Source organism: Aspergillus caelatus (genome assembly GCF_009193585.1).
Source record: "Aspergillus caelatus strain CBS 763.97 unplaced genomic scaffold BDV27scaffold_91, whole genome shotgun sequence".
Lineage (NCBI taxonomy): Eukaryota > Fungi > Ascomycota > Eurotiomycetes > Eurotiales > Aspergillaceae > Aspergillus > Aspergillus caelatus.
Window position 1 is genome coordinate 103,614 of NW_022475354.1, and position 20,935 is coordinate 124,548.

The following is a 20,935-nucleotide window of genomic DNA, read 5'->3' on the forward strand; positions in this document are numbered from 1 at the left end:
GATGTTGAGGTCACTGATGTGGGGCTTTGGGTGGGGGTTTGTTCGGATGCCTGAGGCGACCACATCGTCTCTACTGTACTTGATGCGTAGCAGGTGACGACATGACTTTACCCGAACGTTTCCCTTCTGTTCCGGCTGGGTTTGATAGGTGGGGTTTATTACTATTACTATTACTATCACTATTATTTGGTTTTTTGGTCTTGAAGGTTATTTGAAAGGTAAGTTCCACTCTATCCTGGTTCTGGAAATGTTTATCATTATCTGATGACGGGGTGGGATTGTAGACCTGTACCAAGGGCCAGTGCAGTGTACGGTTCCAGATGAATGTAGATCTCGAGACGGTGCGGATCAAGTCGCTGGCGGATGATGCGTTTTACTTAGCGGATTTTATCACGGAAGAGGAGGAAGAAGTGCTGTTACAGAAGGTATATGCTGTACATTAGTGTTCCACTGGAGTGTCCTGTCTACCGGCTACGCCGATTGGAATGGCCGGGTACAGAGCATAGCCTGTCAATGAGACCTGGATACTGATTGGTGTGACGATGATGCATGACAGATAACCACAGCCCCTCGGCACCGCTGGACTTGTCTGTCCCACCGTCGTCTCCAAACATGGCCCTCTGCCCTGACCAAATCTAATGCCCTCATTTCCTCTCCCCTTCAAGCCTGGCTCGTCTCACCCGTTATCTCTCGCTTTGAGTCGCTAGGCGTCTTTGCTGATGCCCCGCACAAGGCCCCGAACCATGTTCTAGTGAATGAGTACCGCCCCGGACAGGGCATCATGCCGCATGAAGATGGTGCTGCCTATTTCCCGCTAGTTGCCACGGTGAGTTTGGGAGCGCCAATTGTGCTGGACTTGTACCAAAAGGGTCAGGGCCGGGACAGTGAGGACCATAGACCGCAACAGCGCATTTTGCAGGAGCGACGAAGTTTGTTGGTTACAACCAAGAAGATCTATACAGACTACCTGCATGGTATCGCGGAGACAACCAGGGATGAAGGGCTAGGCCCTGACTCTATATGTAACTGGGATTTGTTGCGGGAACAGGATCGATACCGATGTGGATGGTTTGAACGGGAGACTAGGATTAGTCTGACGTATCGGGATGTACTCAGGGTTGCGAAGGTGGGCAATACGATGAAATTCCTGGGTGGGCGGTAATACAGCTCGCTCCTTCAGTCACCAGGGATTGGAGACTCCACAAATGTTTCAATACTACAGGATTAGTATACCCAAGGGATCATATTCCACCTCTCTCGCACCGAGTCCTCGCCGAATTTCTGCATGTACCAGCGTTTGGTCTCAGACGCAGTAACGCCTAAATTGACCGTGACAAAGACGACAGCGGACAAAACTGTCTTATTGATCATCTCTCCTTGGGGAGCGGCAAGTAGAGCTAGTGATAGGTAGATCGCACATTCGGCAGTGTAGTGCGGACATACGATGTTGCGGAACAAGGGGTGGGAGGGGAGGGTGTATTTCTTGAGAGAGAAAAGATAGTGGTGGGCGTCATGTTGCAGGCCAGATGCAAACAAAAAGATCGGCAAGCAGAGAAATGTACGAAGGCTTGGGGCGTTGGTCGCTGTTACATCGTCGATGCTCAATCTATGGGACAGTAATGTTCCTGTGAATTTCGAACCGATCGAAATTAGCGGGACAACAATCGTGCTTGGCCACGGGAACTGCATACCTGACCCCTCAATCCAGAGGGCGATTGAGACCGCCAGATAGAAGGCAATGCCTGCTAGCCAGTGGACAAACCACATCTGGGAAGAAGAAGGCTTGGAAAAGGCAAAGCACTCATGTAACCGTCTTACACCTTGAGCAAGCATCAGTACCCAGCACAACATAATCTGGTTCATTGACATCGTCCTCTGTAAGTGTTCCGAATGAACCCTCGTCGCGATGGCTTGGAACGCTTGTCCATGGCAAATAAGCTGAAAGGCCCAGAAAATAGAGGATAGCAGGGAGACGATGTAGAATTGCGTAAAGTAGCTGTGTGGAACTTTCAAGGAGGCAAGATAGTCGAGAATGTGAGTTAACGGGGAGCTGCTCGAAGGCTCAGACGGGGTGAAATCCGACTCGGCCGTCACAGTTGCACGAGCGCCATAAGGGACGAAGCGCGAACGAAGGGAATCCAACAGGCTGACCGACAGGATCTGGGGAGTTTAGTTTTGAAGTCATTTTAGATAGAAAATGAAAATAAACAAAAATGGCAGACTGATGCCGTATGATGCTCGGCGTTCTGCCACTACGTCATTGTCAACATGTTTTCATACCGTACACGATGCAAAGAGGAAAAAGGCTCGAAGGACATCCACCGCATCCATGTGAGCAGTAGCCAGCGCCCAGTCGACGAGACTGGGAAGAAAGTCCATGGTCATGAAAGTTCCGTCCCCTACTCCGGAGTACGTGGAGTAAACCCACAGATGATGGACGGAGGGAATTGATTGAAGATCAAAAAATTTGAAAAGACTAGTCGACAGGAGTCACAGGACAGCACACCACTCTGGGGTTTGTTTTGCTCATGGAATGGTTCCAGGACGCGATCTGGACTTCGCCCGCAGGTGAAACCTCGTATTCGCATTACTTACACTGACGATGGTCCCTGTTCTGTCACAACGATGAGACACGTTCGACTGCTGTTTGTGGAGAACAAAAACCACCGAAACTCCACAGACCAAGGCAAGATGAGCAGTCATAAAATCATAAACAAACCCCCAAACCAAGTAATAATCGGCATCCTTTGGGTTCCACCGCGGTCTCGTGAGAAGCCAGTAGAAAAACAACATGAACTAGCTTTAAATTTTGCCTCTTTGTTTGGTATCCATGAAGTAAAGTAATTATTAGTCAGTCGGCCGTACGCCAACAATACAGTTCATTTTGAACAACTAGATGAATATTTTCTCATACCAACTGAACCTCCTGCATTTATCATTTTTTCTAAGTACTTTTTGAGACGATAAAAAAGACAAAGAAAGAGAAAAACAACGCAGTCATTCATGTTGGACGGAGGAATGACTCTTCACAGATAAAATACCGCCGCACATTACATTGGTACATTCCTCATTACCACCATTTCCCCCCCTTCTCCTTTAAGGCCGATCCATCGACGGGTCCAATAATCCATGTCGATGCCAACCAGAGAGGGCGGCGAAGTGGGGCGATAACCAGGCAGTAATAGCGGGTGGTGATTGGGCGGAAATCAGCAGATCGCTGCGACTCAACGTGGGTCTGCCAAATTGGGAGAATGGCTGTCTAGGCCGGAAACGGCAATGAGCGGGCGACCACCTGCCCGGTCATTGGTTCGACCTGAGCAAATTGACGCCTAGGTAGTCTGATAGCCTACGTAGCTTTCCAGGGATTCCTCTTAAGAGTCCACTGTGAAGAGGGTGACTGGCGCACAACTTCTCGCCCTCCGTTCCAAAGTGCAGGTTTCAGAGGCACCACCACCCTAAAAAAAGAGAAAATTAATTCATTCATACGCCACTTTTTTGACCGCCCCCGCCCGCTTTTGGGCCTTCGCGCAGGATCTTGAGACTCGGAAGGGCCTTTCATCTTGCCTCCCTGTACCTCCGTTGCGGCTGCATCTGTAAGTATTACGTATTATCGTGGTCGTTATGCATTCAAAGAGGGGGAAGTATGGGACTTGTAGGATTGACCCATTATTATCGGTATCATAGCCACAGATAAGCAAAAGCAAGAAAAAAAAAATAAAAGGGAAAAAGGAAAACTGGGTGATGTGATTAAGAAACGTACTTTTCTCGTCCTTAGTGGATAATAAAGATGGGGTTTTTTGTTTCTCGTACCGTATCATACCATCACCCATGACTACTTGGTGGTAGATAACTACCATTAACTAGGTCTTTTCTAAGTTAGCGAGAAAAGCATTGGTGCTTCTTTCTGTCTTGGTGGCCAAAACAAGAGAGGAGGAAACCCCCCCCCGGCTGGTAAGTTTCCCGGGGCAATAATTACCATTACCACCAACCCGCGTATGGACGATAAGTGCTGCGACTACTGCTTCTGCTAACTGCTAAATTACTACCACGAAATTTCCCTAAACCCCAAACGAGTGGTCGGCTGTTTCAACGCAACTCTTCGACTCTCTTCTCTCTCTCTCTCACTTTCTTCCTCTTTTCAATCCCCCTCCCCCAATCTCTTACTCTCCCACCTTGAACCTCAAAAATTATCTTCTCTCTTGTCGATTGTATTTCTTCCTTCTTCCTATTTTATTTCTCCTTCCTCTTCGGTCACCTCTTAGTTCGTCTCCCGCAAGATTAACTCTCTTCCCGAGTAATTCTTAAATCTACTCGTCTCTTCCCTCCTATTGCTCCCCTCCTATCTCGAGACAGTAACTGTGCCTTCTTCACCACTCGCCGAGAATAATCGCTTCCGCTGTACCCAAAGGACCGACCCGAAGAACGATTCTTTACCATTTAGCGTGGTCGAGCACCAGCTTCCGCGCATACTTGCTGGTGTCTGACCACGAGTCTTCTTTTCGCCACGGCCCCCGAAAATGACGAGCGGAACCCCCAGAAATCGAGTGCCACCGCTATGAGTGATGTTGATGCTGTCTCCTCCCTGCCAGCTGCCCTAGATGCCGGACACAGTGCTCTTGCGGTCAAAGTGAACCACCGATCTCCTTCAGGTCCACGGTCCCCTAAGAGGTCTTCTCCATTCCCTGTCTACAGGAGAGAGGACGGTCGCACAAAAGAGGTTGATCCTGTTGCTGGGGCCGGCGAAGGGCCACCAAGCCCCAAGGCTGACTCGGAGGCAGAAACCATAATCCAATCGGGCCGCGAGTCCCTGTCGCCGGAAAAGAGACGGAAGTACATACAGCATGAACCGAAACGACGTGATGATGATGACCATGTTGATGCCCTGGAGAGTGATCTTCCTCCTAACGACTTGCAGGTGCGAAAGAGAAAGTTGACGGATGGCGATTCTTCCGATGGACGCGACCGTGATCCACGCCCCCTGAGTCCGAAGAAAAGAATAGGATCTCCACCGTCGATTGTGAAAGTAGAGAAGCCTGAGGATGTGCAACCTCTTTCGAGTAGAACAGAACTTTCGACTACCTCCGTACCCAGAACCTCGAGAAAGCGCAGCTTCAGCGAGACTATCGACGGTGAGGGGGACGCCGGCCGTCCTGCTCGCCCGAGAGATCCAACAGCATCTCGTGAACGGGAGCGGAAGGAACTAGGCAGTGTAACTTTTCCCCGGCCGGTGTCGACTGACCGGTCGGCCTCGCCAGTCCGATCTGCGCACAAGCGAACTGCTTCTGGTCCCCAGATTGGTGATTTGCAGCGAAAGAAGAAGGCACCGACGCCACTTATTACTGGATATCCACGACAAAGTTCGGAAGACCGGCAGTCTGTGTCATCATCCACAAGTGGATCTCCGCTACCTAGTGCGCATCTTCGCAAACTTGGATCGGTTGATGGTGCTTCCGCTTCTCCGGCCAGGCCAACGGGGCACAAGAAACAGCGCGATCAGAATGGTCGAACACGCCTCGCACGTGCTTGTGCAGCACAAGAATTGGAGACGGCCATGGCAAGGCACGCGGAACGCCCAGAGGACTTAAATGTTGCCGACAATGCTGGTAATACCCCTCTGCAGATTGCGTCTTTGGAAGGATGTGCACCCATTGTGAAGTTCCTTTTGGATTCGGGTTGTGAGATCGATACCAAGAATATTGACAAGGATACACCGTTGATCGATGCGGTTGAAAACGGTCACTTGGATGTTATAAAGCTTTTGTTGGCAGCCGGCGCCAATCCTCGTCTTGTTAACGCTGAAGGCGATGAGCCATATGATTTGGTTCCATCTGACAGTGAAGATTACGAGGAAATTCGTCGGGTGCTCGCACAGGCAAAAGCCAATCCAAGACCTAGTCGTCGTTCCGAGGAGAGAGCTGGATCTGAAAACAAAGAGACATCGTCTAGGCGAGTTTCTGCTGAAAGTGCACGCGAATCGCCACCTGTGAATAGACAACGTAGCCCGCCGTTCGCTACGACGAAACGCAAAACTGTCCGAAGCGAGGCCACACGGAATGATCTCTTGTGGACCACGGCTACTCCAGAGAACCTACAAGCTTTCGCTGCCAAAGGAGACATCGTGGGGGTTGCCAACATCCTCAATGTGGGACAGAAGGCTGATCCGGAGTCTATGATTGCAGCTGCTAAAGGTGGCCACGACGAGGTGATTTCGCTTCTGCTCGGCATGGGTGACGCGGATCCCGATCCCGATCCGGTGCAGGGCGGATCCCAAAAGCCTGGTTATAACACCCCTATGCTCGCTGCGATTGGGAGAGGCAACCTTGCTGTTATTAGGATTTTGCTCAACCAGCCGGAGTTTAACCCCACTCGTCGCCTTTATAGGGATCGGACTTACTTCGAGCTTTCTAGGGAACGTCGAGCGGAAAACTGGGAGGACGAGTACGACCTTCTTCGCGATGCATATGACAATCATGTCAGGACCAAAAAGTCACGCAAGCAAGATATCCATTCACCACGTAGAGCACGTGATAAGGACAAGGAGAATAAGCGCCCTGGACGCAGAGATTCGCCTTCACCTGCAGGTCGACCCAGAAAAACTAATGGAAGCCCGGGCTATAGGGATTCTGCCTCCAAGGATGCAGCCTTGACAAAAGAAAAAAGGCGTGACAACGTAGCTCATTTGAAGGAGAAGTCTAGTTCAGCCCGTCCGAAACCAGTTCATACTACCGGTACCGACCCTGATAGTGCTCGCCCGGATTCCAGACCGAAGCAGCCGCCCCCACCAAGAGATGGTGGCGAGGAAGCCCCTAAGAGAAGACGCTTGATCGCTGGGCGACCTCCCCAAGATCGAAGGAGGCCTAGCCTACCTTCGTCCGATTCCTTGTCGAGCCGGGATGAAAGCTCAAAAGCGCGTATCGATCATCTTGAACCGCCGAAGTCCGGACCACCACCTCTTAAGCGTGGACGTAGCAGTGTGAGTCCAGAGCGAGGTCGTGCCACTGAACCCGAGCGGCATTCTCGTGATACTGTTCAGAAGAAAAGACGTGTTTTGTCTGAAGACGGGACCCCGAACATCACGAATGGAGGCCTGAAAAAGGATCACACAACAGGGGATGCTAAGCCCCGCCGGAAGGATGATGAAGATCAACATTCAGAGTCCAGACCAGATCCATTACGTCAACCGGACGCTCCACCCCACAAGGCAGCTGAACGGAAGCCGGTTAAGGAGGAACATGAAAGACTTGATATCAACGGCCTTGACGATATTCCTATGGACGACGACGCCGAACGAGCTGAGGCTGAGGCAGAGACTCGTCGACAGAAGGAAGCACGAAAGGCTAGACAAGAACGCCTGACAGAGGAAGCTCGTCTCGCTGCCGAAGCCGAAAAAGCTCGGTTGGACAAGGAAGAGGAGGAACGTGCTGCTCATGCGGCTCGCCTTGCTCAGGAAAAGGAAAAGGCTGTGGAGGAAGAGCGCAAACGTAAAGAGGCCGAGCAGCGACGCATAAAACAAGCGGAAGATGAGCGCCAGAAGCGACTAGAGCAAGAAAGGCTGCGCCTTGCCAAAGCACGCAGAGAGCAGGAAGAGCAAGAACAGCGACGACGAGATGCTTTGCCAAGTCGACTTCGCATTGCCGCTAACCTGGTGGGGTCCAATGACCCACAGGCGAAAAGTCACCTATGGTTGAAGAAGTTCATGCCTGTCGTTACCGCAGAGACTCGGCAGCTCGATCCTTCCTGTGCCCCGGACGTTGCCGTAGAGAAATGGGTGCCTAACTACCTAGTTGCCCCGTTACTAGCAACAAATGACCTTCAGCTCGCACAGTATTCCAGCTGGGAGAAGCGTGATGCAACGCCGACACAGCGGATGAATCTCTGGCGTGTTACACGCCGGATGCTTGTTCAGGCAGATGACGCGGAATTCATGAACTCTTCCTTTGGACAAGTCATGCAGAAGGATAGCGAAACACGACCAAAATACTTCGATATGGAACATGTGTTTTGGGTTAAGGTACGTTGATCTCTGCTTGGTTGCGATGCCAGGTGTGGTTGCTGACTTGCATACAGCTTTCCGACTTTATGGATCTTGTTCCCCACATTCCTCATCTCCATGGACTCGACCTCCAGTTTCTGAAAATGCATATAGATCAGGAACCTACGGCGCCGCTAGCGTTCAACTTTCCACAAGCCAATGGGCACATTTCTGGGCCTTCCCATGTTGAGGATACAGCTGGGCTTCCCAATGGAGTGCAAGGCCTAACCAATGGCTATGGTCACCGACCAAGTACATACGTCTAATGTCTTTTTTCTTCTTCTTTTCTTTCAGTGTTCTAAGAGTATTTGTCCGGCGATTTATGAGGACAGCCTGTACAGGTGGAAGGTTTCCTTGATGTATGACTATGATACCTTGTTGATGTGTGATGTCTGTCGATAGGATTTGGATAGACAATGGAATGACCAGCGGTCATCAATTCTCACGCTGTAACAAACAATATGGAGTGCAGATGCAAATACCCCTCAATTGTAGCGCTCAACCTAACACGTCACGTGGGACGACGGATGGGTCTCATGTGACTTATCGATAAGCAGTAGATTACATAATACAGCGGTAGGGCACACGGTCCCAATTTAGGCGAGAAACCTCATCGCCGTTTCCACACTCCCTCTAGTATACTCCATCACCACACCTATCTATCTCACTCTTTGAGGATAATCCGACAAGGAGAACACCATCAGACAAAATGGTACGTGATCCCCTCCCACTCGATCATCACACTACACCAGACACCCGCAATCCAATTCACCGCTACGTTCAAGAAAACGAATGAGAAGAAAAAAAAAAAAAAAAAAACAGGGCAGAGAGAGAGAGAGAGAGAGAGGGAGAGCTACAACAGAAAGTGATCTAGCAATCAACCATAACCACCCAACTTATATGCAAAATCATCTTGAAAATGGCATTGCCAAAACTAACATATCTCTAATAAATTAGTCGGACGGAGAAGAGACTGTTTCCAACCCCGTTGCCGCCGCCGATGAGGTCGAGGTCAGCGCCGACGCCGGCGCCGGTGGCCAGATGTCGGTCCTCGACGCCCTCAAGGGTGTCCTCCGCATCTCCCTGATCCACGACGGTCTTGCCCGTGGTCTCCGTGAGGCCGCCAAGGCTCTTGACCGCCGTCAGGCTCACATGTGTGTCCTCAACGAGGGCTGTGAGGAGGAGGCCTACAAGAAGCTTGTCATTGCCCTGTGCTCCGAGCACAAGATCCCTCTCATCAAGGTCCCCGATGGAAAGATGCTTGGTGAATGGGTCGGTCTTTGTATGTTTTCCCCTCCCCGAACCACCTTTTGGTAAAGAAAAAAGAAAAAAAAATATGTGAAAAATGGGGGATTGTGTGGCTAACGGTGATTGCAATTTATAGGCCAGCTTGACCGTGAGGGTAACGCTCGCAAGGTCGTCAACTGCTCTTGCGTCGTTGTTAAGGACTGGGGTGAGGAGTCCCAGGAGCGCTCTGTCCTCCTCAACTACTTCCAGACTGAGCAGTAAATTCGCTCGCGGAGGTAGAGTAGGGATTGTGGAGTCATGATGGTCTGGTTCGGGTTCGATTGATGGGATGGTTGTGTGCGGGTTTATTTTTTCTTTTTTTGGAGAGGTCTTCCCTATGTCCTATAACTGTTCTGTTGATCGGGTTTGATTTGGCCGTCTTTGGGCCATGATCTCTATTTTTTTTTTTAATCCTAGTATAGGCCAATGGCATGTACGATTGAAGGAATAATTCCCCCGTAATATGTACATTGTAGATTGGTATGTAGGATTGTCTGTTCTATAAGGTACAGATGAGTATTTGTGGAGCTGTGCAAAGTGATGTGCGACTGTGTAAGTGACGAAACAATTACTCAAACTGCCATGTGGAAAGATGACACCCGCTATGCGAATTGCTGAAGAGGCCGACCTTACGCCAAATCGAGAGGAAGTAATGGAATGTTAGCGGAAACTGTAGGATGGCCGGACCATCCTTGTACTCTCCGGTTTTAATGATAGTTGTTGGTAGGGTGAACTTCCCGGATCATAATATAGTCCCTCAATATGGCCGCTTTCGCGATGCAGGGAGATGTAGTAAAATCCAGAGATCGTGAGTCCCTGTCGTGAGTCGGTGGGTGTAATGAAACAGCGTTCTATATCTGGGTTAGCAATGCTGGGGACCCAGAAGGAAGCTAGAGTATGAGCTCGCCTTTCCATCTCATCAAAATCCAACCCTTGGACAGTTCCTCTGTTATCCATTTCCGACTTACAAGGCTCCGCGTCATCGCTTCATCTGACAAGTTTTTGAAGGGTTGTAGTTCACGCCAGTATGTACAGTCGATCTCGGCATCGGCTTTGAAATTCTTAGTTTCGAGGGTATGAGTGTTAAAATCGATAATCTCTCCTTCTAGGAACGTGACTATATGAGCATCGTGGGATGGTGATGTTTTGTCGGGAATGTTGTATGCTTCCATGGTTCCTGAGAGGGTCATCTCCTCCTGATTAATGTTATGGATAGTGACTTTGACGGGCCAATTTTCGTCTCTACCAGTACCCAGGTTATAAATATTGTTGGCCATGTACCGCCGACCGCTGGTCGTTTGTACGGGGATCCGACTGCCGCTCTGTTCACTTCCGTTGACAATCAGAGGGTCGTGTGATGACGGTGGACTCGACACTCGCTGGGCAGAGAAAGAATTGGCACTGCTGGCAGCCCTTTGAGAGCCCGAGAAAACCATCCCAGGCTGGAGCCACGAACATGTTGGCGGTGGCGCAATGGAAGCTGTATCTAGAATAAAATCATCCTCATCCCAGGGCAAGAAATCCAACCGAACGAACCCCCCTGCGGCCGCCGAAGTCAGACTTTCTTCGAAGGAACTTGAATATCGTAGACGATCGAGATATTTGATGGTCTCCTTTAACCGAGGACTAGGAGGGTTATCCAGATGCAGTTGTCGATGGGCGTTTATCCGGGCGCGGAGCTCATTATGTGTAAGGAGTCGGTGAGGTTCACCACGGCTACTAGGAAGGAATCTGTATGCGCGCGACGTAGCTGCAGTGCCCGACTGTTCTCTGCTCTCTTCCAAGTCCTGACTAGCTCTTTCACGATCCAAAAGATAATTATGCAATGTCCGTGTTCGGGAAAACCGCGGTTGACGCCGTACAGATTGTAACAGTGCCTCAGTTGTCGACAATGGAGAATAGTCGCTCATACGTTGGGTGTTGCTTTCTGGGGGCGCTTCTAAGAAGGTGTGTGGATCTTGAGCGACGGGGTCGCGGCGCACAGGACGTCTAGGCGCGTTGCGATCAGACAACCTTCCAAACCAGGAGGAAATAGTGTTGCTATCCTGAAGTGGTCCATAGGTCATATCGTGGTCATCCTCATCGTCGTCATCGGAGGCAGGCGCCCACCCATAAAGTGAACGAGGGTTGGACATGCGACCTTCATAGTTGGGCATGCTGTTGCTATTATTATTGCTGCTGGAGGAATCGTGTTCACGGCGCACGATGGGGATGCGACGGTTGATTTCGACTGACATGCGCAAAGCCGCAGGATCATCCACATCCATGGGATCGGACTCTGGCAAGGTCTGTTGTCGACGGCGGCGTTGACGACTCAGGGAAGAGGAGGAATCGGGTGGAGAGCGTACTCGAGATCGCAAAAAGTTCACGTTATCGTCATGAACATCGTCGGATACGGCAGTTGGAAGAGATGGAAGGGGAGTGGAGACAGCACTGAGTTGTTGAAGCGAGGAAGCGGAAGGAGGAGAATGAGGGGTATTCTGCTGCGAAGATATGAGATATTGAATGGAGAGATGATATGGTAGTATTTAAATCGGTTTCAAATAGAGCTCAGATAATCACGTTATCGGGAACCAGATATCCATCATTCCATCTCCCGCGTTATCTCTCGGTGTCCTCCCACAAGGTGGAAAAGAGATAGATGTGTGTATGGTACCCGACCCCGTCGCAGCAAAGAAGGAAAAGCAAGAAGACAAAGAGAAACCTACCGAAGGCGAGTTGGCCGGCGGCATGTCTGTTCCGAATGCGAAGGCGGTTGAGTGGCGGGCGCAGTCCGCCGACGGATCAACTTCACGATAGTGTCGAAGATCTGCAGTTGAAGGGAAAGGGGCAAGCATGCGATCAAATCAAAGCTTGCAGGAAGTGGCTACTACTACAGCTACTCCTCAGCGTAACTGGGATAGTAGGAAACCATTTAGGTTTGGTGGTGAAGAAGAGATGAGGAATGTAACAAGAATGAAGAAGATCGAATGATTCGTGGTGAATGGAGTTAAGTTGGAAGAGTTGAAAATCACCCGAAAAACCGGAGAAGTCCATTGGATTGCCTAATCGAGGGAGGTATCCAGGAACGTGATTCAATCCTAGCCCTATTCGATGTTAAATCGTATACTAGAAAAGGCATTACATTCCCATTCCCCCTCTTACTATTGGGTACTATTTGCCGTTTATTTCTGTTTCCCGACAATTATCGCTCGCTTGGACATACAGCGGGAAACTTCTCGAATTCTAGAATCCTTCTTCAGCACTGGACAACCGGCTCCTAATTCGACTCGTTGATTCTGCTGCAGGATTTCCCCACTACGCCTTCTTCAAACATAAAGGGTTACGGAGTACTCCCACTGATATTCTCAAGGCCTACGCATCGCATGCATTCTATGATCCCTTACATTTGAGCTCGTCGGTCCCTTCCAGAACGTTGAGCAACGAGCCTTGGGCCTTTACCCCTTACATACCTTGCTCAACAACACATTCATATCCTGAGTTAGAACTAGAGCCTTTTGAGCTCCTAGCTTTCTTGAGTCTTCCTACTACGTACACAGGATTGAACGCCATCTTGACACCTTCATGATCCACAAATGTTTCATTATTCGGTAAGTCGGGTTAGACGATGCGGAGAATCTCCGAGACGTTATAGTCCCCCCGCGTGGGATAGCATCGAATGAGCCCGTGAATAATGTCGATTCTTATCCCTCATCCTCCCATTATCTTCTGGATTCCTTTCTTATCTCTTCTGTTTGTATCTATAAAATTGATATACAAAAGCCTAGAGTCTGAACTTATCGTTCAGTTCTGTGGTGCTGTTAAACGACTGATTTCCCCCACTTTTATCTTCTCCAACTTCCCCGCAATCACCATGGCCAAAATCAAGACCATCGAGTATTTCCGTGTCCTTCCCAGATGGCTTTTTGTCAAAGTAGTAGATGAAGACGGGAACTACGGCTGGGGTGAAAGCACCCTCGAAGGGCACACAGAAGCTGTCGAAGGAACGCTCAATGCGCTGTGCAAGCGCTTCCAAGGATATGAGGCCGAGTATGTCCCCCCCCCCCCCAAAACTTAGCCCCTCAGCATTAGATCGCAGAAGGGCTGACAGATCAGTGATATCGAACACATTTGGCAAATGGCCTGGCGTCTCGGCTTCTACCGCGGTGGCCCCGTCTTCATGTCCGCCATCTCCGGTATCGACATCGCCCTGTGGGATATCAAGGGCCGCAAACTCGGCGTCCCAATTCACCAGCTCATCGGAGGAAAGGTCCGCAATAAGCTCTCCGTTTACGCATGGATCGGCGGTGACCGACCGGACGACGTCGAAGCAGCCGGCAAAGCACGCCTAGCGCAGGGATTCAAAGCGATCAAGATGAATGCCACGGAGGACGTGAACTGGCTGGATTCGCCGCGGGCGCTGGAATCTAGCGTCGAGCGTTTGAAGGCTGTCAAAGCGCTGGGTTTGGATGCTGCGCTGGACTTCCATGGCCGTTTGCACAAGCCCATGGCGAAGCAGTTGGCCAAGGCGCTTGAACCTCACAAGCCGCTTTTCCTTGAAGAACCTCTGCTCTCTGAGCACCCGGAGGGCATCAAGCAGTTGTCGGACCAGGTATCGTGTCCTATTGCACTGGGTGAGCGTCTTTACAGCCGCTGGGATGTGAAGCGCTTCCTGGAGGATGCCAGCGTTGATGTCCTCCAGCCGGACATCAGTCATTGCGGAGGTATCTCTGAGCTACGACGGATTGCCTCCATGGCTGAAACGTATGATGTTGCGATTGCGCCGCATTGTCCCCTTGGTCCTATTGCTCTGGCTGCCTGTATGCAGGTTGATCTTGCCACCCCTAATTTCGTTATCCAGGAGATGAGCCTCGGAATCCATTATAACACCGAAGCTGGTGATTATGATATCACTAGTTATGTGAAGGACGCTAGTGTTTTCAACGTCAAGGATGGTTATGTTGATGCTCTGACGGCACCGGGACTGGGTATCGAGGTTGATGAGGAGACTGTTCGGCGCGTGGCGCAGACCATTGAACCCTGGCAGCCTAAGGAGTTCTTTGGCCCCGATGGTGGTATACGCGAGTGGTAATATGCTCTGTGATTTTTCGCAGTTCATGTTCTGGGCTTGTTATATAGCACGATTGTTGCATAGCGGTAGGTGTTACGATTGATGTACGACAAAGTTATGATACGAAACATATCTTATTGAACTCCTGCATGCGCAAATAATCTGCAGAAGTCTTGAAATCTTTCTAAAGTAGACAAATAAGCTTACATAGCTTGAGTAATCGACAGACAACCCGTCTTAAGGGTCAAGCAGCCCATCTCTAACATCTTCATCTATACATCACGCCAGCTTCCGCGCAGCATTACATTCATCCGCACGCCTAAGGCAGTCCAGTATCATATTCCAGAACGCATCCAGATCCACTCCCCGGGGAATGGCAACTCCGTTAGTACCAGATATAACCCTTGACCGACCAAGCTCGCCGACTAGCTCGACATCGGTCCCGTGGAGACCATCAGTGACGACGTCGACATCAAATCGCTCCCCGTTCCTATCGTCAAACCTTAAAACTTGATCGGGATGCAGTTTCGCATACACCGGGTTGAGGGTTGACAGGATTACCGCGACCGCAAGAGGGTCGTGCAAGGGAGGCCCACTAGTCAATCCAAAAACATTTTCATAAGTTGACGCAAAGAAAACAAGAAGGTCGAATAGCATCTGCCGGAGAACTGTTGGAGGAACCGAAAGGTCATCACCACCATGCAAGACGCGGGACTGCACAGATTGCGAGGCGAGGACTTGGTGTGTTAAGTCAAGAGTGATCAACGTCGTCTTGGAAGCGATGACAGGATTGCGGAATATCGACTGGGATGCCTCTGGGTCGCACTATAGCAGTCAATGTGATGTTAGAAATAGATCTAAATGGCCGCTATGAAGAAAGAAAAGAAAGTTTTGCAGGTTGCGCGTACGTAGATGTTAAATTCTGCCAGAGGGGTGATATTCCCAATCCTTGACTCTTCACCAATAAGTCGACTCATAGGTGCATCTGTAAAGCCTCCGCCAACTCCACCACCCATGATACTTAGACCTTGAATATGCTCTGCTACTTCAGGAAATGTCGCAAAGAGCAAAGCTACGTTGGTTAAGGTCCCGGTTGCTATGACCCAAGGCGTTCCCTTTGGCTGTGCTAAGAGGGCATCTCGCATTGCCAGAATTGGGTTCTTGTCTGTTATTGGGGCCTTTGTAGCCTTCGGTAGAAGTTCGGTTCCGTCGATACCAGAATCACCTGGAAGAGAGGTGTGAGAAATCATTGTTTAGCTTGGGATCTGGCTTGGGCAGCTTAGCGGCTAAGAGCGAATACTTACCGTGAATATTGGGAGCATGGATTGCAGGCCTACAGAAAGGCTTTTTATGACCTGGATATACAGGAATATCTGGCCGCCCAATGGCTTCCAATATCCTTGTAGCATTGTTGGTTGTGTTCTCCAAAGAGGCATTGCCGTGGACTGTGGTGATGCCCAATAAATGCAGAGAGGGATGATGGGCGGCAAGAAGAATGGCAAATGCATCCTGTACACCATAGAGATATCTCTTAATTTATGGTCATGGAAATACACTTTCGATAACATTTCAAACTCACATCGTGGCCTGTGAACAGCTGTGTTAGCATACTGACTAGGTTGTATATCCATATCCCACATTCTCAGGTTCTACCTACCCGGATCGCAGTCTAGCCATAGAGGAATAGGAATATCCGATGACGAGTGCATTACGGCGTTCTATGTGCAGAGCTAGAGGACTCAATGAAGTATTCAGGGGTTAGATATTATCATGGACTTTGTAAGTTGGCTGATCCATGGATGACAATGGCGGGGGAAAGTCACTGATAAGGGTCCCCTTATCGATATGAGGAAACCCTAAGCCCTGAGCGCGCCCCCAAAGAGGAATCTCCGCGTGGAGCAACAGCGTCATCGCAATCGCAGCTTCCCCGGAAATCTTCCCGAGAACTTATTGAGTTGTTGACATTTATCCCCTTGCCTTATCGACGAAGGTTTCGATGTGACATCCCACAATCGCTATATTCTTACCTTTCAATTTTGGAAAATCTATCTATAGACCATTGTCACTGGAATGAAATGAGCGGCGAGCCTTCTCGTCCGGGGCTCCATCCGCTTTCACATCTCAAAGCTGGGCCGACAACGTCCAGCTCCAAGTCAACAGCTTCGGCAAATGTGCGGCCATCTTCTCGGGCTTCACATCGACCCCGGCTACATAAGGCCTCTAGCCGGGATACTCAGACTGACGCGACGGGCGACAAGGCAACTGCCGCTTTAATCCGTCGCGTCCTATGTTCCCAGGCGAGTAACTTTGGAGGCGCACCAACGTCACAGTCCCCAGAAGAACTGTTACCTCCTCTTACAAGCTCGAATGAAGTAGATCGTGAGCTGTATGCCTTGATCGCGGTTATCATTAAAGAATTTGTCTTCTCCTGGTATTCAAAAATTACATCAGATCAGATTCTTGTCAACGAAGTCATCCAGGTGATTGCGCATTGTACGCGAGCAGTGGAACAGAGACTGCGCGACACTGATGTTTCACAGCTAGTTCTGGACGAGATACCGGCTTTGGTTGAAGCGCATATTATCTGTAAGGGTGGAACTAAAATACTCTTTCTATCGTCTTTAGACTGTTGAGCCATATTTTGACTAACTAGTCTTGAAATCAGCGTACAGACTAGCTAGAGAACAGTCTCAACTATCTGGTCTTACCTCCCCTGCTCGCGAGATTTATCATAGTCTTAACCCTCATCCGAGCCTTTCTCCAATCCCAGACCCGACGGATACCCACACCGTCACCCAGCAAGCCAATAATGAAGCCAGATACAGACAACTATTGGTGAGCGGGGTGCTGGCTGTGCTCCTACCAACAGAGGATTTAAAGAATGCCTGCTTGCGGACGCTAGTTTGTGATATCTTGGCAGATCTAATCATTGGAAATCAAGTTAGTGGGAAGATGTGCGAGGGGTGGTTCTTGTGGGAAAGTGTCACAAAGCTGGTTGACGTGGTGGGGAGTCGCCAGAGTCATGAAATTGATGCAACAGCAGCAGTACCACATAGAAAGAATCAGTTACAGAAGTTCAACCTGCTGTCTCCCCAGGAGGACTTCCAGGAACATCATTCGTCGTCAAGTGTCCAATTGCGGGTCCCAGATTGGGCGTGGAAAATCCTTCAATTCGCCTTCCTAGCCTACGTGACCTTACGTTTCATTGTGACGGGCATTTTTCGCGTTGCATCCACTCCAGTGACCTCGTCGTCGCCCTTTACCGGCAACGCAATCGAGGCGTCCGCTCCATGCAACCCTCCCCGGAGGCGTCCCGTCCTCAATTATGGACTATACGGCATGCTTTCGCAACTACTAGATATTCCCCGGCGGATGCCATGGTTGGGAGGGCTGCTGGCACTCTTTCAATACATGATCTTAGCAGGTCCAGGTCGATTAGGTGATACTGATAGTGTTCTTGACAGGTGAGTTGTACATTTATTTTAAGTGTCTTTTTTTTTTTTTTTTTTCATTCCCTTTTCTCTCATTCCCGCGAAGTCACCCGTGCTTCTTATCACTGGTTTATCAGATGAGACGGAGTAACTTTAGGAGGGCGGGACTTCAGCTGTGGAGAAACGGTACGGTTCGATATCCGAACCATGATCGACGCTGGTACTGGAAAGTACCCTTTCCTGTCAGGGCATCTAAGACGAGTCATTGGAAGATGGTCGAGAAGCCCAGCGGGACAACGATGCAACTGATGCGCATTGCTCGCATGCTGCAACGATCACTTGATCTGGGTGTGGATGCACAGGCCATCCCTCATTTTCCCAGTTTCTGACCCTGATTCGCCTGCTGGGCCCATGCATGGCCGTACTGTCATTACGAGGTGTGACCGGCGCGTACTGGTAACTTACTGTGTTCGTATTTGAGTTACCGCCGAATTACTCCATGACGATGGGCCTATGAACAGTTATCATCATAGCGTGATACTATTATTATTATTATTATTATTATTATTATGATATGATGATAGTCGTCATACTCTTCGCCCCCTTTCTCGTCTGTCCTCTCAACTAGGGCCGGAGGGTTTGAAGTTGACTGGTCATTCCCTGCCCGAAATTGGCTGGGGCTTCGGCCATTCCGAAGGTGAAGAACGTGTCCGCTCCCCTGTCAATCAACTCTGAATGGGCTGGCCCGTCCCTTTCCGTCCCGCTCGACTCCATTATCCGTGCAACTCCGGCCTTCTGGAAACATTATCCACCGAACAATGGCATCAAAGAAAGGAAGAGCCCAAAATTTAATATGAGAAAAGAAAGGAACGATGGGGAGACAATTCCATGGCCTTCAGTGGACTTGACAATGCTATTGGTGCTGTGCTTTCCTGCCGACGACAAAGGTCATCGGTTTACCCTTACCCCGAAAAGTGGGCGCCTTCCAGTTCACCGTTCATAAACCAATGCAAAGGGACGATACATGAAATTAATCATGGCGATCATCCTAGGATTGGTTGAGGAAATAACCATGCGACTTCTAGGGATTGGCATGGATAGGGCGAAGTTCTCGCTTCCCTCCTTAATTTTCGAGCCAATCAGCGAAACCCCTCGCGGGGACGATTTTGAATTCGAATCCCGGCTGCGGTCACCGGTGTTTAGACGGCCTTATGAAGCCTATGGTACGGCTCGGAAAGAATGCCTTCTCTTGGGGATGCGTGCGAGATGACGAGTGGGAGTCTCGCCGCCATTTCCACTTGTCGTCATCCTCAGCATTGGGCCCTTGTTAATTGCACCAATCGATGGCCCAAGCTCCTCACATTGGCCAAGCCGATCGCATTAGGTCTCCACCCAGCCATTCTTCCTTTCTTTGTTTGACTTTTTCTCTTTTCTCAACGAGTGACCCTCCTTTTATTCGGCGTTACACAACTTCCTTTCTAGGCAAAGGACCTTGATACTCTGAACCGCTTCTCCACAGTCTGGGGTTCGACCGCCTACCATGTCCGACCTTCCTCCGTCCATCTGTGTTGCGCAATCTGACTGTTGCTGATTTTCATGTTTCTCGTTTGGAGCGTCTGGCTAACCTTGGTCCGAAAAAATTTTCATGGTTGACTCCACTAGGTTCCTCCACGAGACCATTCAGAATCATGTTTTGTCCCCCACCTTATTGCCCAATCTCCTCCGCGCGTCCAGGGCGGCACTTTTCCCTTCGAATGCTCGCTCAACTCAGGCGGCCGGCGCGAATCAAGACGGCGCTCCGGCTCCGTATTCGCCCGTACAACCGCCAGCGTCCCCTACGGAAACGAGCCCGCCTAGCGATGCCGCTGGCGCAAGTAACGCCAGCAGTAGCGTCTTAACGACTAGTATTTCTGCGACTGCGCCTTCCTTATCGCCGGAACAGCGTCCTACCGCGGCCGAAATCGCTTCCATCAAGCGAAGGTGCGCGGTAAGCATCCTGTCATTGGTTCCTCGTCCCATCGCGCGGCGCTTCTTGGGTGTTCCAGCGAAAATTATCATTGGACAAATGCCCTCTGAGCGCCAAGAGCATTTTAAGGCTCCCAATGAACAGAACCACCAACACTCGGAACCAGTTTATGCCTTATCACCTGACCCATTATCAGACGATGATCTGGAAGAGTCGCTCCTTCTCGCGGCAATTGAGAACGACATTCTGGATCTATTCGCCGATGAGTATTGCAATAAACATCTAATTTACTCGATCATTGAAACCGTCATAGCAAGGCTACTCCCCGAGCTATCGGAACGCAGCTTAACAGAATTGATGGAAGACCGGGGCGTGTCTTTAGACAGCGACTGAAACCCACTTATACCGACAGATATAATAACAACAGAGAGCTATAATATAGGGCCATCTCACCGAGAGTGAACAATAGCTTAGGGATACCCTGCCCCGTTGGGCAGGAGTTTTAGAACAATAGATCAATCGCATTAGAGACAGGTACTGCCTCGGCTAAAATGAGAGTCGTGTTGCGCAACAGAGTCTGATAATTTTGGTAGGCCGATAACCTTATCAAACCTGGTTAGGTCTCAGGCCTCCAGTCGGTATTCATGGATCTCGTTCGGTTCATACAATTCTGTTCCCTTTTTCGGGACCACAAAATGTGACCTGCAACGAAAGCCCTGTCCCTGTCCCGTTGCATTGAGGGCTCAGGGGTTAACGGACGAAAATTAACACAACATTATACGTTAGAAATTATTACAATATAATCAATCATATGCAGTAAGAATTGAGAATGTGGGAAGGAAAAATAATAATAATAATAATGTCTGCAGAACAATTAACAGGTGGCGTTGGCTCACGGCGGGGTTCGACATGCAGGCAGGTGTATGTGAGGCACCTAAGGCACAAAGAGCCCAATGAAATGCATTTAGTCGGTCAAACCATGCAAGCCCCGTTTTTCGTCGTCAGGGACAAGGCACAATGCGTCAATTGGAAGAAATGTACAGGGAATTAGATCAAGGAAAAATGACGCAGAAAATGCGGTGAGAAATTAACAGCAATGGAACCTTGGAAGATAGACATAAAAAACCAAAAATAAAAAACACACCAGAAAAATGATAGCCCAAAGTGTC

The 20,935-nt window shown here is 49.8% G+C and overlaps 9 protein-coding genes across 9 annotated transcripts; 5 read left to right on the forward strand and 4 right to left on the reverse strand.

The window, feature by feature from the left end:
- Nucleotides 1–320: 320 nt before the first annotated feature.
- Nucleotides 321–1,162, forward strand: BDV27DRAFT_157927 (uncharacterized protein; the record flags this gene model as incomplete). Its single annotated transcript, XM_032072595.1, has 2 exons — nt 321–425; nt 557–1,162. The coding sequence occupies 2 exons, from the start codon at nt 321–323 to the stop codon at nt 1,160–1,162; spliced, it is 711 nt and encodes a 236-aa protein (XP_031927464.1).
- Nucleotides 1,163–1,193: 31 nt separating this feature from the next.
- On the reverse strand, nt 1,194–2,505 carry BDV27DRAFT_115389 (putative 3-oxo-5-alpha-steroid 4-dehydrogenase). Its single transcript, XM_032064646.1, has 3 exons — nt 2,281–2,505; nt 1,692–2,160; nt 1,194–1,625 (listed from the first exon to the last, which is right to left on the reverse strand). Exons 1-3 carry the CDS (start codon nt 2,383–2,385, stop codon nt 1,225–1,227), a joined length of 975 nt encoding a protein of 324 aa, XP_031927465.1. The 5' UTR covers nt 2,386–2,505; the 3' UTR covers nt 1,194–1,224.
- BDV27DRAFT_115380 (uncharacterized protein) lies at nt 2,490–2,858 on the reverse strand. Its single transcript, XM_032064645.1, has one exon. The coding sequence runs from the start codon at nt 2,791–2,793 to the stop codon at nt 2,527–2,529; it is 267 nt and encodes an 88-aa protein (XP_031927466.1). The 5' UTR covers nt 2,794–2,858; the 3' UTR covers nt 2,490–2,526.
- Nucleotides 2,859–3,869: 1,011 nt separating this feature from the next.
- On the forward strand, nt 3,870–8,489 carry BDV27DRAFT_128576 (putative histone deacetylase complex subunit (Hos4)). The gene is made up of 2 exons (XM_032067007.1): nt 3,870–8,011; nt 8,068–8,489. The coding sequence occupies exons 1-2, from the start codon at nt 4,556–4,558 to the stop codon at nt 8,296–8,298; spliced, it is 3,687 nt and encodes a 1,228-aa protein (XP_031927467.1). The 5' UTR covers nt 3,870–4,555; the 3' UTR covers nt 8,299–8,489.
- A 470-nt stretch (nt 8,490–8,959) lies between these two features.
- On the forward strand, nt 8,960–9,462 carry BDV27DRAFT_115418 (40S ribosomal protein eS12). The gene has a single exon (XM_032064647.1). The coding sequence runs from the start codon at nt 9,074–9,076 to the stop codon at nt 9,347–9,349; it is 276 nt and encodes a 91-aa protein (XP_031927468.1). The 5' UTR covers nt 8,960–9,073; the 3' UTR covers nt 9,350–9,462.
- A 326-nt stretch (nt 9,463–9,788) lies between these two features.
- On the reverse strand, nt 9,789–12,301 carry BDV27DRAFT_115420 (GID4/VID24 family protein). Its single transcript, XM_032064648.1, has 3 exons — nt 12,028–12,301; nt 10,227–11,802; nt 9,789–10,170 (listed from the first exon to the last, which is right to left on the reverse strand). Exons 1-3 carry the CDS (start codon nt 12,154–12,156, stop codon nt 9,980–9,982), a joined length of 1,896 nt encoding a protein of 631 aa, XP_031927469.1. The 5' UTR covers nt 12,157–12,301; the 3' UTR covers nt 9,789–9,979.
- Nucleotides 12,302–13,172: 871 nt separating this feature from the next.
- Nucleotides 13,173–14,390, forward strand: BDV27DRAFT_157931 (enolase C-terminal domain-like protein; the record flags this gene model as incomplete). Its single annotated transcript, XM_032072596.1, has 2 exons — nt 13,173–13,348; nt 13,415–14,390. The coding sequence occupies 2 exons, from the start codon at nt 13,173–13,175 to the stop codon at nt 14,388–14,390; spliced, it is 1,152 nt and encodes a 383-aa protein (XP_031927470.1).
- A 129-nt stretch (nt 14,391–14,519) lies between these two features.
- BDV27DRAFT_115432 (uridine-cytidine N-ribohydrolase) lies at nt 14,520–16,261 on the reverse strand. The gene is made up of 5 exons (XM_032064649.1): nt 16,027–16,261; nt 15,949–15,956; nt 15,674–15,878; nt 15,278–15,594; nt 14,520–15,194 (listed from the first exon to the last, which is right to left on the reverse strand). The coding sequence occupies exons 1-5, from the start codon at nt 16,076–16,078 to the stop codon at nt 14,649–14,651; spliced, it is 1,128 nt and encodes a 375-aa protein (XP_031927471.1). The 5' UTR covers nt 16,079–16,261; the 3' UTR covers nt 14,520–14,648.
- A 183-nt stretch (nt 16,262–16,444) lies between these two features.
- Nucleotides 16,445–20,159, forward strand: BDV27DRAFT_157933 (PXA domain-containing protein; the record flags this gene model as incomplete). Its single annotated transcript, XM_032072597.1, has 3 exons — nt 16,445–16,955; nt 17,035–17,833; nt 19,463–20,159. The coding sequence occupies 3 exons, from the start codon at nt 16,445–16,447 to the stop codon at nt 20,157–20,159; spliced, it is 2,007 nt and encodes a 668-aa protein (XP_031927472.1).
- Nucleotides 20,160–20,935: the final 776 nt, after the last annotated feature.